The 13,086-nt window shown below is 55.4% G+C and overlaps 1 protein-coding gene across 1 annotated transcript in view; it reads left to right on the forward strand.

The window, feature by feature from the left end:
- Positions 1–5,175, forward strand: part of PRRX2 (paired related homeobox 2) — a 49,675-nt gene extending 44,500 nt beyond the window's left edge. Inside the window, exons 2-4 of the mRNA XM_021070097.1 lie at positions 2,512–2,699; positions 3,327–3,505; positions 4,700–5,175. Of these exons, the coding sequence (XP_020925756.1) occupies positions 2,512–2,699; positions 3,327–3,505; positions 4,700–4,835 (503 nt within the window). The 3' untranslated portion in view covers positions 4,836–5,175. The remainder of the gene's footprint in view (positions 1–2,511; positions 2,700–3,326; positions 3,506–4,699) is intronic.

Here is a 13,086-nt window from a genome sequence, read left to right on the forward strand (position 1 = left end):
GACAAAAAAGAAAAAAAGAAAGGCTCAGACATTGCCAGATGTCCTGTCCAAACCCAGCTGTAAGGTCGTCTTTTCCCAGGGCACCCTGCCTGATGACACCCCCACCCGCTCCATGCAAGCATTTATCAGACTCATGGAACAGTTTAGCCTCCCATTGAATCAGTTGGTTGCTCAAGAGTCAGTAAACCCCACTAACCTGGGCGATTGTTCAAAAGCTAGGATTGAGTGGTATCCACAGCTGGGCTTGGAAAGTTCTAGATGCTCCCGCTATACGACTTCTCAGCCCTGTGCGAAGAGCAGAGAAGGCATAAAGGGAACGTGTAACCGGGGAGGCAAAAGGTAGGGACCCAGATCCCAAAGGGTGTCGCTAGGATCTGTTGGCCCAACTGTGGGCTACACTGGCCTTCCCCCTACACCGCTGCTGGGTGGCCTGGGAGATTCGACCTCATCTAGCATTTTACTTGCTGGCCTGGCAATCCCACTTCTAGGAATATGTCCCAAACATGCACTGGCAAAAACAGAAAATCATGTCTGCACGAGGTTATTTGTTGCGGCATCTTTTTAGGTGCAAAAGATGGGAAACACCCCACATGCCCATCCCGAAGGCTTTGGTTTTAGTTGAGTAAACCATGGTACATTTGAACCACCAAGTGGTACCGCGCCGTGAGGAGGACCAAGCTGAACGGATCTGCATTGGATGGAGGAATTTCTGGAAGATACTGCTCAGCGGGAAGAAAGGAGGTGCACAGCCGTGCATGGTCTGCTACGGCAATGCTGGATCCCCAACCCACTGAGCAAGGCCAGGGATCGAACCTGCATCCTCATGGATACTAGTGGGATTCGTTTCTGCTGCGCCACAAGGAGAACTCCCCCGAAAGAAATATTTGCAAAAAGCTGGAGTTCTTGCTGTGGTGCAGTATGTTAATTGATCCAGGTTGACTCTGTGACAGCACTGGTTCAAACCTGGCCCAGTTCAATGAGTTAAAGATCTGGCAGTGGCATAAGTTGCAGCTGAGGCTCAGATTCAGTCCCTGGCCCAGGGACTTCCACATGCTGTGGGTACGGCCAAAAAAAGAAGAGAAAGAGAGAGAGAACGGAAATGAATCCAACTAGGAACCATGAGGTTATGGGTTCGATCCCTGGCCTCACTCAGTGGGTTAAGGATCCGGCATTGCCGTGAGCTGTGGTGTAGGTCATAGATGAGGCTCGGATCTGACATTGCTCTGGCTGTGGTGTAGGCTGGCAGCTGCAGCTCCGATTCAGCCCCTCGCCTAGGAATTTCCATATACTTCAGTACAGCCCTAAAGAGGAAAAAAAAAAAAAAAAGTGGCTCTGGGAGTTCCCCTGTGGCACAGTGGGTTAAGGACCTAGTCTTGTCACTGCTGTGGTGCCAGTTCCATCCCTGGCCTGGGAACGTCTGCATACCATGGGCCAAATAAATAAATAAATAAGCTTCTGACAGGTGAAGGGAGGGAACGAGAGGGAAAATACCATATGGAAACCAATGCAAATCATGCAAATAAAGAGGGCTGGGTTTGTGGTGTCGGATGGAGTGGTTTCTGGAATCAATTAAGTGGGAAGAGGCGAGTTGCAGCGCCAACATGTCCAGCGTGCTCTCATGCTTGTAAATTTTTTTTTAAATGCACGTTTTTAATTCCGAAAAACCTGGGGAGCTGAGTCAGGAGAAGGGAGTAGTTTGTTTTGCTTTGTGCCTTTCTGTGTGGTTTGAATCCGTTACTGTGACTAGCTGTGACATTACTTGGTTATTAAATATGCATTTTTAATAAGAAATTCAGAGACACATGAAGTACTGAGCTGGACAGTGTTGCCTCTAAGTGCTGCGGGAGTGCACGGGAGGAGAGGGGATTCTGTGTGGACTCAGACAGTCAGCGAGGGCTCCCTGGAGGAGTGAGCAACGAGCTGGGCTCTACAGGATGAAGGGTCAGCAGTTTTAGTCCCAGTGATTTGTGAGTGCTAAAAAGCCTACCTTCATACGGGGAACTCTCGGAACAGTGACTCTTACTGCTTTTTAAAAATTGTATTCATGTAATTCAACGATAAATATCCATGGAGGGTTCACCATATGCCCCAGAGCCTGAGACAGGTGCTGAGGACACGCAGGGGTTTCTGGCCCTCCCTGACCAACCAAGTCATTTGCCCCTCATGGCGGCGGCAGGTGCCTGTCCCCTGGCTCCACAGGATGGAGGCTTGGCTGCGTTTGTTCACCATTATATTCTCAGGGCTGGAGCACTGCACCTGCCGCAGAGAAGGGGCTCAGTAATTACGTGTTGCAGGATGGATGGGTGGGTGGGTGGATGGATGGATGGAGGAGTGAATTAAAAGGAGGCACTCTTGCTCTCAGGCTGGACCATCCATCTGCTGAGGGAGACAAGGGTATAGCGCTCGGCGCACACTGCTGCGCTGGTGCCTGAGTAATGACTCTGTCGGTGCTGGGGGCTCTGCGGGCATCCACCGCCTGCCGCCCTGCTGACCCTCGGGGCCCCTCCGCAGGTGAGTGTCCCAGCCCCGGGCGCGGCGGCGCCGCCAAGCGGAAGAAGAAGCAGCGGCGGAACCGCACCACGTTCAACAGCAGCCAGCTGCAGGCGCTGGAACGCGTGTTCGAGCGCACGCACTACCCCGACGCCTTCGTGCGCGAGGAGCTCGCCCGGCGAGTCAACCTCAGCGAGGCGCGCGTCCAGGTGAGCGCTGCCCATCCGTGGGACCCCGTGGGGGCGTGTAGCCACCTCTCACCCGGGCTTAAGGAGCCGCCAGGGGGAGGTGTTTAGAGGGGGTCAGAAGGGCTGGGGTGCAAATCCAAGCTCTGCCACTGACCGGCTGTGTGACCTTGAGCTAGTTCCTTAACTTCTCTGTGCCTTAGGTGCCTCCCTGTAAAATGGGGATCACGTGCGTGATTTTGTATTTTATATTTTATAGGGTTCTTATGAGAATTAAAGGAGTTGATATCTTTGTAGCTGAGGCCAGTGCCTGGCACAGCGGGTTTTGATAAATAACAGCTGTGTTAAAGTGTTCCGGGCTTGCTCGGTGCCAGCTCTGAGCTGAGCGCTCAGCCAGCAGCTCTCTCATTACAGCCTCACAGCAGCTAAATGCGGATGTATTCTTTCCTTCCTTCATCCCCTTGCTCGTTCCCCAGCACGTGCTTAGCCAGCAGGGGGCGCTGTTTATCACCCCCATTTTACAGGGGAGACAACTGAGGCTTGGGGAGGTGAAGCTGCCAGTGCAGAGTTGGTGGCAGAGCAGGCACACACTGGGTCCAAAAGGACTTGGGTCTCCTTGGCAGCCTGCTCACCCCCCCTTCGCTCCCCCAGGTCTGGTTTCAGAACCGCCGGGCCAAGTTCCGCCGGAACGAGCGGGCCATGCTGGCCAACCGCTCCGCCTCGCTGCTCAAGTCCTACAGCCAGGAGGCTGCCATCGAGCAGCCGGTGGCGCCCCGGCCCACCACCCTGAGTCCGGATTATCTCTCCTGGACAGCCTCTGCCCCCTACAGGTAAGAGCGGGAACGCCTTCAGCTTGGGAGGGGCAGCCTCCCGCAGACCCCGTGGGGGGTTTTAGGGCCCAGACTCCTTTGAGGATCAGAAGAGAGCCGTGAAAGGTGCCCAGGTGCCCTGGGGACCTGGGGTCCACCACGGGGTGTGTGGGCAAGGCTGTACGTGCTCCTGAGTATGTGCATGTGTGTGTGGGTGTGTATGATTGTGAATGCACGCCTGTGTGTGTGTGTGTGTGTGTGTGTGTGTGTGTGGAGGGGCGAGACAACGAGGCCTGTCTGGAGGGAGTGGAGAGCCCACGTCCATCCCGAGGAAGATGGCTAGGCTGATTAGAGCAACCTCGCACCCTTCATGGACTGTCTCAGAGGGAGGCTGGGTCTCTGAGCCAAGTTCTATGGCAATTTTGTCCTGGTCAAAGCTGGAAAAAGTGGGAGTTCCTGCTGTGGTGCAGCAGGTTAAGGATCCAGCCTGTCTCTGCCGTATCGCAGGTTTGATTCCCTAGCCCAGGGCTGTGGGTTAAGGATCTGGCATTGCTGCAGCTGTGGCGTAGGTTGCAGCTGCAGCTCGGATTCCATCCCTGGCCTGGGAACTTCCATATGCTGTGAGTGTGGCAAAAAAGAAGCTGGAAAAAGTGGTAGGGCAGGAAGGGAGGTGCCAGGGTGTAGGGCTTTGGCACGGCACAACTCCAGGGAGTGCCTCTACCCCCGGGGTCTGTGTGAGCAGGTCTCCTGGAGCCGTGGTCTCATAAGAGGCAAGATCCAGTGGGTCAGCTCATGGGATCTGAGTCCTAACGGGTCCACCTTAACCTCACAGCTCTCCCGACTCCCTCCCTGCCCCGACTTCCCCAGGGCGGGAGGACCACGGAGAGGTCTCATTCTACCTCCATCCTGCCATGCCCCAGGCCCAGGGCAGGTGCTGGGGGTGAACAGGACCTAGGGCCTGCTCTCAGGGAGCTCCTGGTCCAGCAAGAAATGACCACAAACCCACGGGCAGCTCCACGTCCCAGTGCGGACCGTGGGCCCAATCTTGCGGCCCCAGGGCACCCCCCGCCCCCAGGGAAGGCTTCCCAGGAGAAGGAGCCGAGGAGGGGAGGCAGGAGGACCAGAGCTGGGGTTCAGGATGACAGCTAGAAGTAGTCCGCTCCGCGCAGCTTGCCAGCCACACCAACGTGTCCTCGTGTCTTATGTCACCCCCAGCACGGTGCCACCGTACAGCCCTGGAGGCTCAGGCCCCGCCACCCCAGGGGTCAACATGGCCAACAGCATCGCCAGCCTCCGTCTCAAGGCCAAGGAGTTCAGTCTGCATCACAGCCAGGTGCCCACAGTGAACTGACAGCCGGCCCCACCAGGACCCCGCTGCCTCCCTGGTCTAAGAACAACCAAAAAGAGGGCAGCCACGCAGGAAAGTGACCTTCCCCTGTCCTCTGTCTCCAGGACAGGCTGGGTGGGCCTTCCTGGCCCCTCTCTCCAGCTGGGACGCCTGGGCCCAAGAGGCTGCTGAGATGCCCAGTTTCGGCTCATCCCCTTGTCCACGGCCACTAGAGACTTCAGCCCTTGACCTTGGAGGGGTTGGGCCAGCAGGTGGAGCAGCAGCTCACCGAGGACTCACTTACTTTGCGTATTAAAGCCAAAAAGCTGTCGTCTTCAAGAAATAAACATCTTTTGGGAGTTCCTGTTGTGGCGCAGCGGACACGAATCCGACTAGTAACCATGAGGATGTGGGTTCGATCCCTGGCCTCGCTCAGTGGGTTAAGGATCCAATGTTGCCATGAGCTGTGCTGTAGGTCGCAGGTGCAGCTCAGGTCCCATGTTGCTGTGGCTGTGGTATAGGGAGCAGAGGCAGCTCTGATGCCACCCCCTAGCCCAGGACCTTCCATATGCCACAGGTGCAGCCCTCAAAACCAAAAGTAAAATAAAAGAAAAAATAAATAGACATCTTTTAAGCCCTAGAAGGTTGTAGGAGGGCGGATAAGGGTGGCAAGCCAATGACAGTGTGCCCTTTTGGGGCCCTTTTGGGGCCGGCTGCCCTCGTGTCAGTGCCTCTTTCCGAAGGAAGTCCTCTGTCACCCTGCAGAGCCCCAGGGGTGGGGGCTGGGGTAAGAGGACAGCGACCTGCTCTGGAACCGCCAGCACCCAGGTGTTTGGAAGAAACCCTGCTGTGTGACTCAGGGCAGGACCCCAACCCTGTCTGGGCAGGGAGGGTCTCCTCTGCCCTACGGGATGGGGTGGGGTGGGTGACCATGGATTCGTGGACTGGAATTCCTGGGATCAGATCCGAGCCACAGCCACTGGCTCCTTAACCCACTGCGCCGTGCCGGGGGTCGAACCCGCGTTCCCGTGATCCCAAGACGCTGCCCAACCTGTTTTTGTTTCAGAAGGTGCGGTACCCGTGCGGAGGGAGGGGAGAACCTTCCCATTCTCTCCCAGTTCGCCCTAGAGATTCTTCCCCAATCTCCACTGAGAATTCCACCATGAAAACATGCTTCTTGGAGTTCCCGCTGCGGTGCAACAGGATCAAAGGCATCTCTAGAGCACTGGGATGCAAATTCTAGCCCCGGACCAGCACGGTGGGCTAAGGATCCAGTGTTGCCGCGGCTGTGGTGTGGGTCACTACTGTGGCTGGGGTCTGATCTCTGGCCCAAGAACTCCATATGCCACGGGGTGGCCAACACCCCCCCCCCCGCCAAAAAAAAAACCCCATGGTTCTTGTGAGATGAGCTTTGTCCCCCTAAGATGTGCCATCAGGCCCAGGAACACACACTGTGGCTGGGCAGCTGGGACTCTGGCCAGTGGGAGAGCGAAGGCAGAGGGGTGGGGGGGCACGGTCTGCTGATGTCTGGAGCTGGCTCTGCCTGCCAGACTCCGGGGGGTGGGGGTGCAGAGCAAAGGAGAAGGCTCCTCCCTAGACCGTGTGTGGGGTCCGGGTGGGGAAGGAAGGGGGGGTTGCAGCCAGAGCTGTGCTCTCTGGCTCAGTTTGGTCTCTGCCTTGAGTAAGTGTCTGGGCCTCCTTTTGCCATTCATTCACTGAACAAATATGGAACACTCGATGTGTTCAGGGCTCCGAGGAGAAAGTAGAGACTCAACACGGGATCCCTGGCTGCAGAGGCCATGCCAAGCACAGGGAGCCCCAAACCTGATCTAAGGCATCCAGGCAGGCTTCCTGGAGGAGGTGTCCTCAAAGACTGGATGATCCAGGAGGTGTCTTAGGGTCGATGATGGGCTGAGAGAGAAGGGGGAGGCCAGGGGACCATGGATGTGCCCGGGAGGAAGAAAGAGACCCTGGAAACAGGACCCATGTGGCAGAGGTGCTGGGAAGATGCTGGCCCACCCTTCCACCCAAGGAAGCACTGGGCCCGTCCTGTTCTGAGCAGGGTCCTCCCTCCCAAGGAGCTCACCCCCTCCCCAGGGGTTTGCACCAGTGCTGGGCCACCCCCCAGGCCTCAGGGGCAGCTGGGAAGAGCGGCCTCTTTCCTCCCAGAAGCACTGGACCATCTGCGAGCCAGTGGATGCGCCCAGCCAGGCTCCGGCGAGATAGAGGCACATCCAGTTTTCCTGTTCTCAAGCCAAAGGGAGCAGCCATGAAGCATTGCCAGGTTGGGGCTGCCTGCAGCAGAGATGGGGTCACATCGGGTGGGGGGCTCCCCCTGGGGCCTGGAAGGCAGGTCCCGGGAACACCAGCTTCAGAAAAAGATGCGGGTCCTGTTCCCACAGAGGCGCTGGCCCTGCCATCAGGCCACAGGGGTGTCAATGTCACTTCCTCTTGGGCGCTCTAGAAAGAACAAACTGGCTTAATCATTTACCCATGCTGCTCTGGGGAGCTGAGGGAGGGGGCACAGCGGCCCTTCTTGCGAAAGAAAAAATAGATTCAGGGAGTTCCCGTCGTGGCACAGCAGAAACAAATTTGACTAGGAACTATGAGGTTGTGGGTTCGATCCGTGGCCTCGCTCAGTAGACTAAGGATCCGGCATTGCTGTGAACTGCAGTGTAGATCGAAGATGCAGCCGGGATCCTGTGTTGCTGTGGCTGTGGTGTAATTTAAATACTCCGCATCCTGGGGTGAAATCGCACTTCCCCTGCGCACCAAACACGTACCCCTTGTCCCCTCCAAGCCCACACTGTTTGGGCACAAAGCAAAGAGGCCTCCCTGGCTCCTGCACCTCTGCCTACTGCCCCTGGGGGGCACTGTGGGGGCACTGCAGGGCACAGAGCAGGGAGAACTAGGGTCCTCTCCCACACCTTGGCAGCAGGCTCCTGACTCAAAGACAAAGAAACAAGCAAATCCCCAATCACAGCACAAACAGCAGCACAAGCCTTTTGGAAAATGTATCAACAGCCATGAAGATGTTTACATGCTTTCACCCAATAATTCCACCTCGAGGGAGTTCCCATCGTGGCGCAGTAGAAATGAATTTGACTAAGGAACCATGAGGTTGTGGGTTCCATCTCTGGCCTTGCTCAGTGGGTTAAGGATCTGGCGTTGCTGTGAGCTGGGGTGTAGGTCGCAGGCGGGGCTCAAATCCCACATTTCGGTGGCTGTGGCTGTGGTGTAGGCCGGCAGCTGTAGCTCTGATTTGACCCCTAGCCTGGGAACCTCCATATGCCGTGAGTACAGCCTTAAGAAGCCAAAAAAAAAAAAAAAAAAAAAAATCTGGAATAGGGGACAAAGGGGTTTGAGGCTGGACAGGGAGAGCAGGGCTGGACCTCAAACAACTGGCTTGGGTGATGGGACTTGGTTGTGAGAACTCTGGGGAGCCCCAGGAGGCGTTAGGCAGGAGAGGGGCATGCTTGAGGCTGTGTTTTAGGGCAATTAATCTGTCAGCTTGTGTACAATGGGCTGGAAGGTGATAAGACAGAAGATAATTTGAGCAAAAACTGCAAGTCTCCTCTGTTGTGGGTCTGGGGGTTCTTTGGGTGCGACCGGCACAGGGAGACCAAGCCCAAGTGGACTTGCCTGTTCCATGTCCAGCTGCAGTCATTATCAATGCTGGGTAACAAGTTGCCAGAATGCAGCAGCTGAAGACAACACCCACTTACGATCTTAGAATTTGTATAGGTCAGGAATCCAGGCTCGGCTTAACTGGGTTCTCTGCTCAGGGTCTCACTGACTGCAGTCAAGGAGCCCCAACCCATTGAGCGAGGCCAGGGATCGAACCTGCATCCTCATGGATATTAGTCGGATTCGTTTCCGCTGAGCCACAGCGGGAACTCCCCACCAGGGAACTCTTAAAAGCAAGTTAAATTCTAGACAGTCAGCCGATGCCTCAGCATGTCTGGGGAAATGTGTGGAGTTTGAAAAAGGATAATTCAAAGTTGTAATTTTATATTTGGAAAATGGAAAGAAAAGCCCTCCTATTTTCATAATTCAAACTTTAAAAAGTGCAGCTACTCCGCTCCTCTTGGTGGGCGCAGATACCCAGGGAAGCAACCACTGCCTGGTGGGTGGTCTTGGTGGCAGAATCCCCAGGGAGTAGAGGTGAAAAAACTTGACTTTCCTCACAGTCTGTCTCTGGGAGACAGATATATGTATTTTTTAGAGTACAAATATACACCGAATATGCATAGATCCATACACATGATGCATATTGCATGTAATTTGCATATGTTTAATATGCATAGCTTAAAAATCTGGAACGTCATAAACCGCAGCATGAACAGTGGTTTTCTCAGGGACGTGTGATTGGGGGCGGCCTCCAATCTTCATCGCTACGCTTGTCGATTTCCCTACTTGGATACTAAAAATTGACAAAACCCTTTTTAGAATCCTACCCAAACGGGAACCATCTTTTCAGAGGACAATATACATCACAAGCCTTAAAAACAGGCATGCCTTTTGGCCCAATCAGTTCACGTCTAGTAACACACCTTAAAGCAAGGGACCTGCACGGAGATTTCTGGAGAAAGGTGCCCGTGAGAGCATGGCTTGTGCCGATGCAGCCCAGAAAATTAAGTATCCAACGATAAGGGCACATTAAATAAATGATGAGGGTTTCCAGGGGGAGCTGTTAAAATTCATGGTGGTGACCAGCAGAAGCCCTGGGAGGAAGTGCACATGTATTATTAAGGAAAATCTCAAACGATGACAAAAGGGCTGGTCCAAGGTGTGGCTGCGAGGCTGTGAGCCCCGGAGCACAGATGCCACCCACATGTGTGACACAGGGATGCTTCCCCAGTGCCCAGAACACTTTTTTTTTTTTTTTTAATCTTTTTCTTTTGTTTGTTTTTTGGCAGTGCCCTCGGCATGCAGAAAGTCCCAGGCCAGGGCTCGAAGCCGAGTCACAGCTGTAACCAGAGCCACAGCAGTGACAATGCCAGATGCTTAACCCGCTGAACCAGAAGGGAACCCCCGCCCCCCAAACACTTTCTATCAATATTTCTTTCATTTTTAAAATTTTTCTTGAAGTGTAGTTGATTTACAATGCGGTCATAATTTCTGCGACATTTTTGGTTGTGGGATTGCACCCTGGATAAAAAACAGTTCTGAATTCTGTCTCTACACTATGTGTACACACACACACACACACACACACACACACACACACACAGTCCTTTTATGCATCATTCATTCACTTAATAGAAACGCCCTAGAAGCCAGATCCTCTTCTAAGACCTGGGGACAAGGGCATGGCAGGGAACAGTCCAGGCCCCAATCCTTGTCCCCCAGAACGCATGTTCTAGAGGGTGAGATGGACAATGAAGAAGGTAAGGGTGGTGGTTTGGGGCCTTCCCAGACTCCTCTGAGTGGGGAGCAGCCACCGCCGGGCTTGGCAAACAGGAGTCTCCGGCCCTGGGTGGGAGTGGACCAAGGGGGCTGAGGAGTCCTGTTGTGAGGCTGCTGCAATGAGCCAAAGTGTGACCAGGACACACTGCATGGCGAGAGTGCAGGAAGGGTTTTTGTTTTTGTTTTTAGGGCTGCACCTGCTGCAGATGGAGGTTCCCAGGCTAGGGGTCCAATCGGAGCTGTAGCCGCCGCTCTACACCACAGCCACAGCAACACCAGATCCGAGCTTCATCTGTGACCTACACCGCAGCTCACGGCAACACCGGATCCTTAACCCACTGAGCGAGGCCAGGGATCGAACCTGCATCCTCACAGACACTATGTTCAGTCCTTAACATGCTGAGCCACACTGGGAACTCCAAGTTTTCATTTTCTTTTTTGAGCTTTTCTGGAGTCTCCAAACCTTTGATATTGACCATCACGTGTGAGTAAGCCCCCAGAGCCCTTAATTCTGTGGGAATCAGGCTTTGCCTTCCCAGGGGGTCCCCAGGTTCTGTCTCCAGGACTGAAAACCAGGCCTCTCTGTTTGCCCACACCCCCCGCCCTCTCCATGTCCCTCGCACACCAGGGAAGCTCTTGGAAGCCTGGAGCCAAGAAGCCCATTCAATGAGCTTCCTGGAGGAGCTCTCATGGGCGAGGAGAGGCCAGGTGGATGGGGCACCGGCTGTCACCTGTCTCGGGCTGTCTCCTGAGAACATGTGTGTACTGGGGTGGGGCTGAAAAGCTCTATAGTTTTAGACCAAACCAGCAGCATTTTGGGGAAAGGGCCCCAACTCACAGTCCAGCAGCCTGGCCCTGGGGTCTCGTGACACCCCCAGCCTGGCCCCAGCCTTTCCTGTGCACTCAGAGCCCAGAAAATGCCCCCAGACACCAGGCCCCTACCAGGGGCACTTCTGGCTTCCCAGGCCTGGGCTGGGCCCCAAAGTCCCAGCCTGCTCCCAGGGCTATGGTTCTGGAGCACCCCCCCTTTGCCCCCCACTGCTCCTCACACTGTGTCCCCAGTCCCGGGTCAGGAGGAGGAGGCAGCCTGAGAGGGGGCGCAAGCCTGGGTCGGGTGGGCGTGCAGAGAAGGGGAGTCGGGGGAATTCGCAGGTGCCTGCTGTCAACTCAAGCTGGTGCCCAGGGTGGCCTGGTGATGGGTGAGTGGGGCTGAGTGCAAACACTTTTGGCCAGATCAACAGGCAGGGTCTGGGGGACCCCCCTCCCACATCCTTGTACCATCTGTGCTACTCGGGGAGCAAGGGCCTCTGCCTGGCTGTCAACCCCGCCTGCTGCTCACCACACAGGCTCCTCTGAGGTCCTCTTTAGTTTTTTGTTTTGTTTTGTTTCACTTTTTAGGGCCTCCTCTGAGATCCTTTTAGTTTTTCGTTATTTTTCCCTTTTTTTTTTTTTTTTTACTTTTACTCATGACATATTTAAGTTCCCAGGCTATGGGTGAAATTGGAGCTGCAGCTGCCAGCACAGTCACAGCCATCCACCAACAACTCCGAGCCACATGTGCAGCCTACACCACAGCTCACGGCAACGCCGGATCCTTAACCCACTGAGCGAGGCCGGGGATCGAACCCGCATCCTCATGGATACCAGTTGGGCTCCTCACCACTGAGCCACAACGGGAACGATCAGATCCTCTTAGGACACAGACCCCGCTGCACCGATCCTGCACCTGCTCATTCTCACCCTGGATCCGAACTCCCCACCAAGGCCCCGGAGCCTCTAATGGGCCCAGCTGCTGCTCACCCCTTTCGCCTCATTCCCCTCCACACCCCCAGCCCCCGTCTCCCCTCCACCCTCACCCTTCCCCCCACACACCTACCTTCCACGTCCAGCCTCAAGACCCCAGGGATCTGAGCGCTGCTGGTCTTTGCACCTCAATTTCCTTCAGCTTGATGGGGCACCCCCAAAAAGCTAGCCTGACTTCCCCCCCATGGCAGGTAAGTGGCCACCTCCCCCAGGAAGCCCTCCTCCATGAGGTCTGGAGGCCGTCTCTGTGCTCCCATCACCCCTCCTCCTCAGGGCAGGGAGCACTGGTGTTGTCACTGTCTGATGTCCTGCTGTCCCCCCCACATACTGTTGGGGCTCAGCATCACGGGAGCCAGAACACCTGGGTCTGCTGTCTCTGCAGCTCCGAGGGGCCACCTCCTTCATCCACCCCAGGGCCACAGGGTCCCCGTGGGTACCAGCTGCTCTCCTCACCAGGAGATGAGCTGGGCACTTTGCCTTCTCAGTCCCTCTTTCCACGGGAGGAAAAATGCTAACATAACAATCACACATGCTGGATCTGCCCCTCTGTCCCAACGCATCCCAGCTCAGGACGTGGGACAAATCACTGCGCCCTTCTGAGCCTGACTTTCCTCATCCAAAAAGCGAAATACCTCCTTCCTGGGAAGCATTTAAGAAGCAAGTGGAAGCCAGCCTAGCTAGCATCGTCACTGCTGTGACCTGGGTCTCTGTTGTGGTGCAGGTTCGATCCCAGGAACTTCTGCACGCCACAGGCGTGGCCAAAAAAAAGGGTGGGGGGATGAAGTGGGAAAAGAATTGTAAACCCGGCGCCCAGATGCTTCAGATGGGCACTGAATACAGGATCAGGCTCTTCCAGTTCCAGATGCGCAGCTGCAACTCCAGAAGGAAGGCTCATCTCACCACCAGGGGGCAGTGTTGCACACGCCCCGTTCCCAGCTCAGCTGGATCGCTGCTAATGCCGATTTCTAGCCGAGCCCAGGGTCCCCTGAGTCCCCCCCAGTTGAGGACCCCACTCTCCTGGCCCATCATTCTCCTGGGCAGAAGTTCAGGGGATTCAGGGCAG

Source organism: Sus scrofa, chromosome 1 (genome assembly GCF_000003025.6).
Source record: "Sus scrofa isolate TJ Tabasco breed Duroc chromosome 1, Sscrofa11.1, whole genome shotgun sequence".
Lineage (NCBI taxonomy): Eukaryota > Metazoa > Chordata > Mammalia > Artiodactyla > Suidae > Sus > Sus scrofa.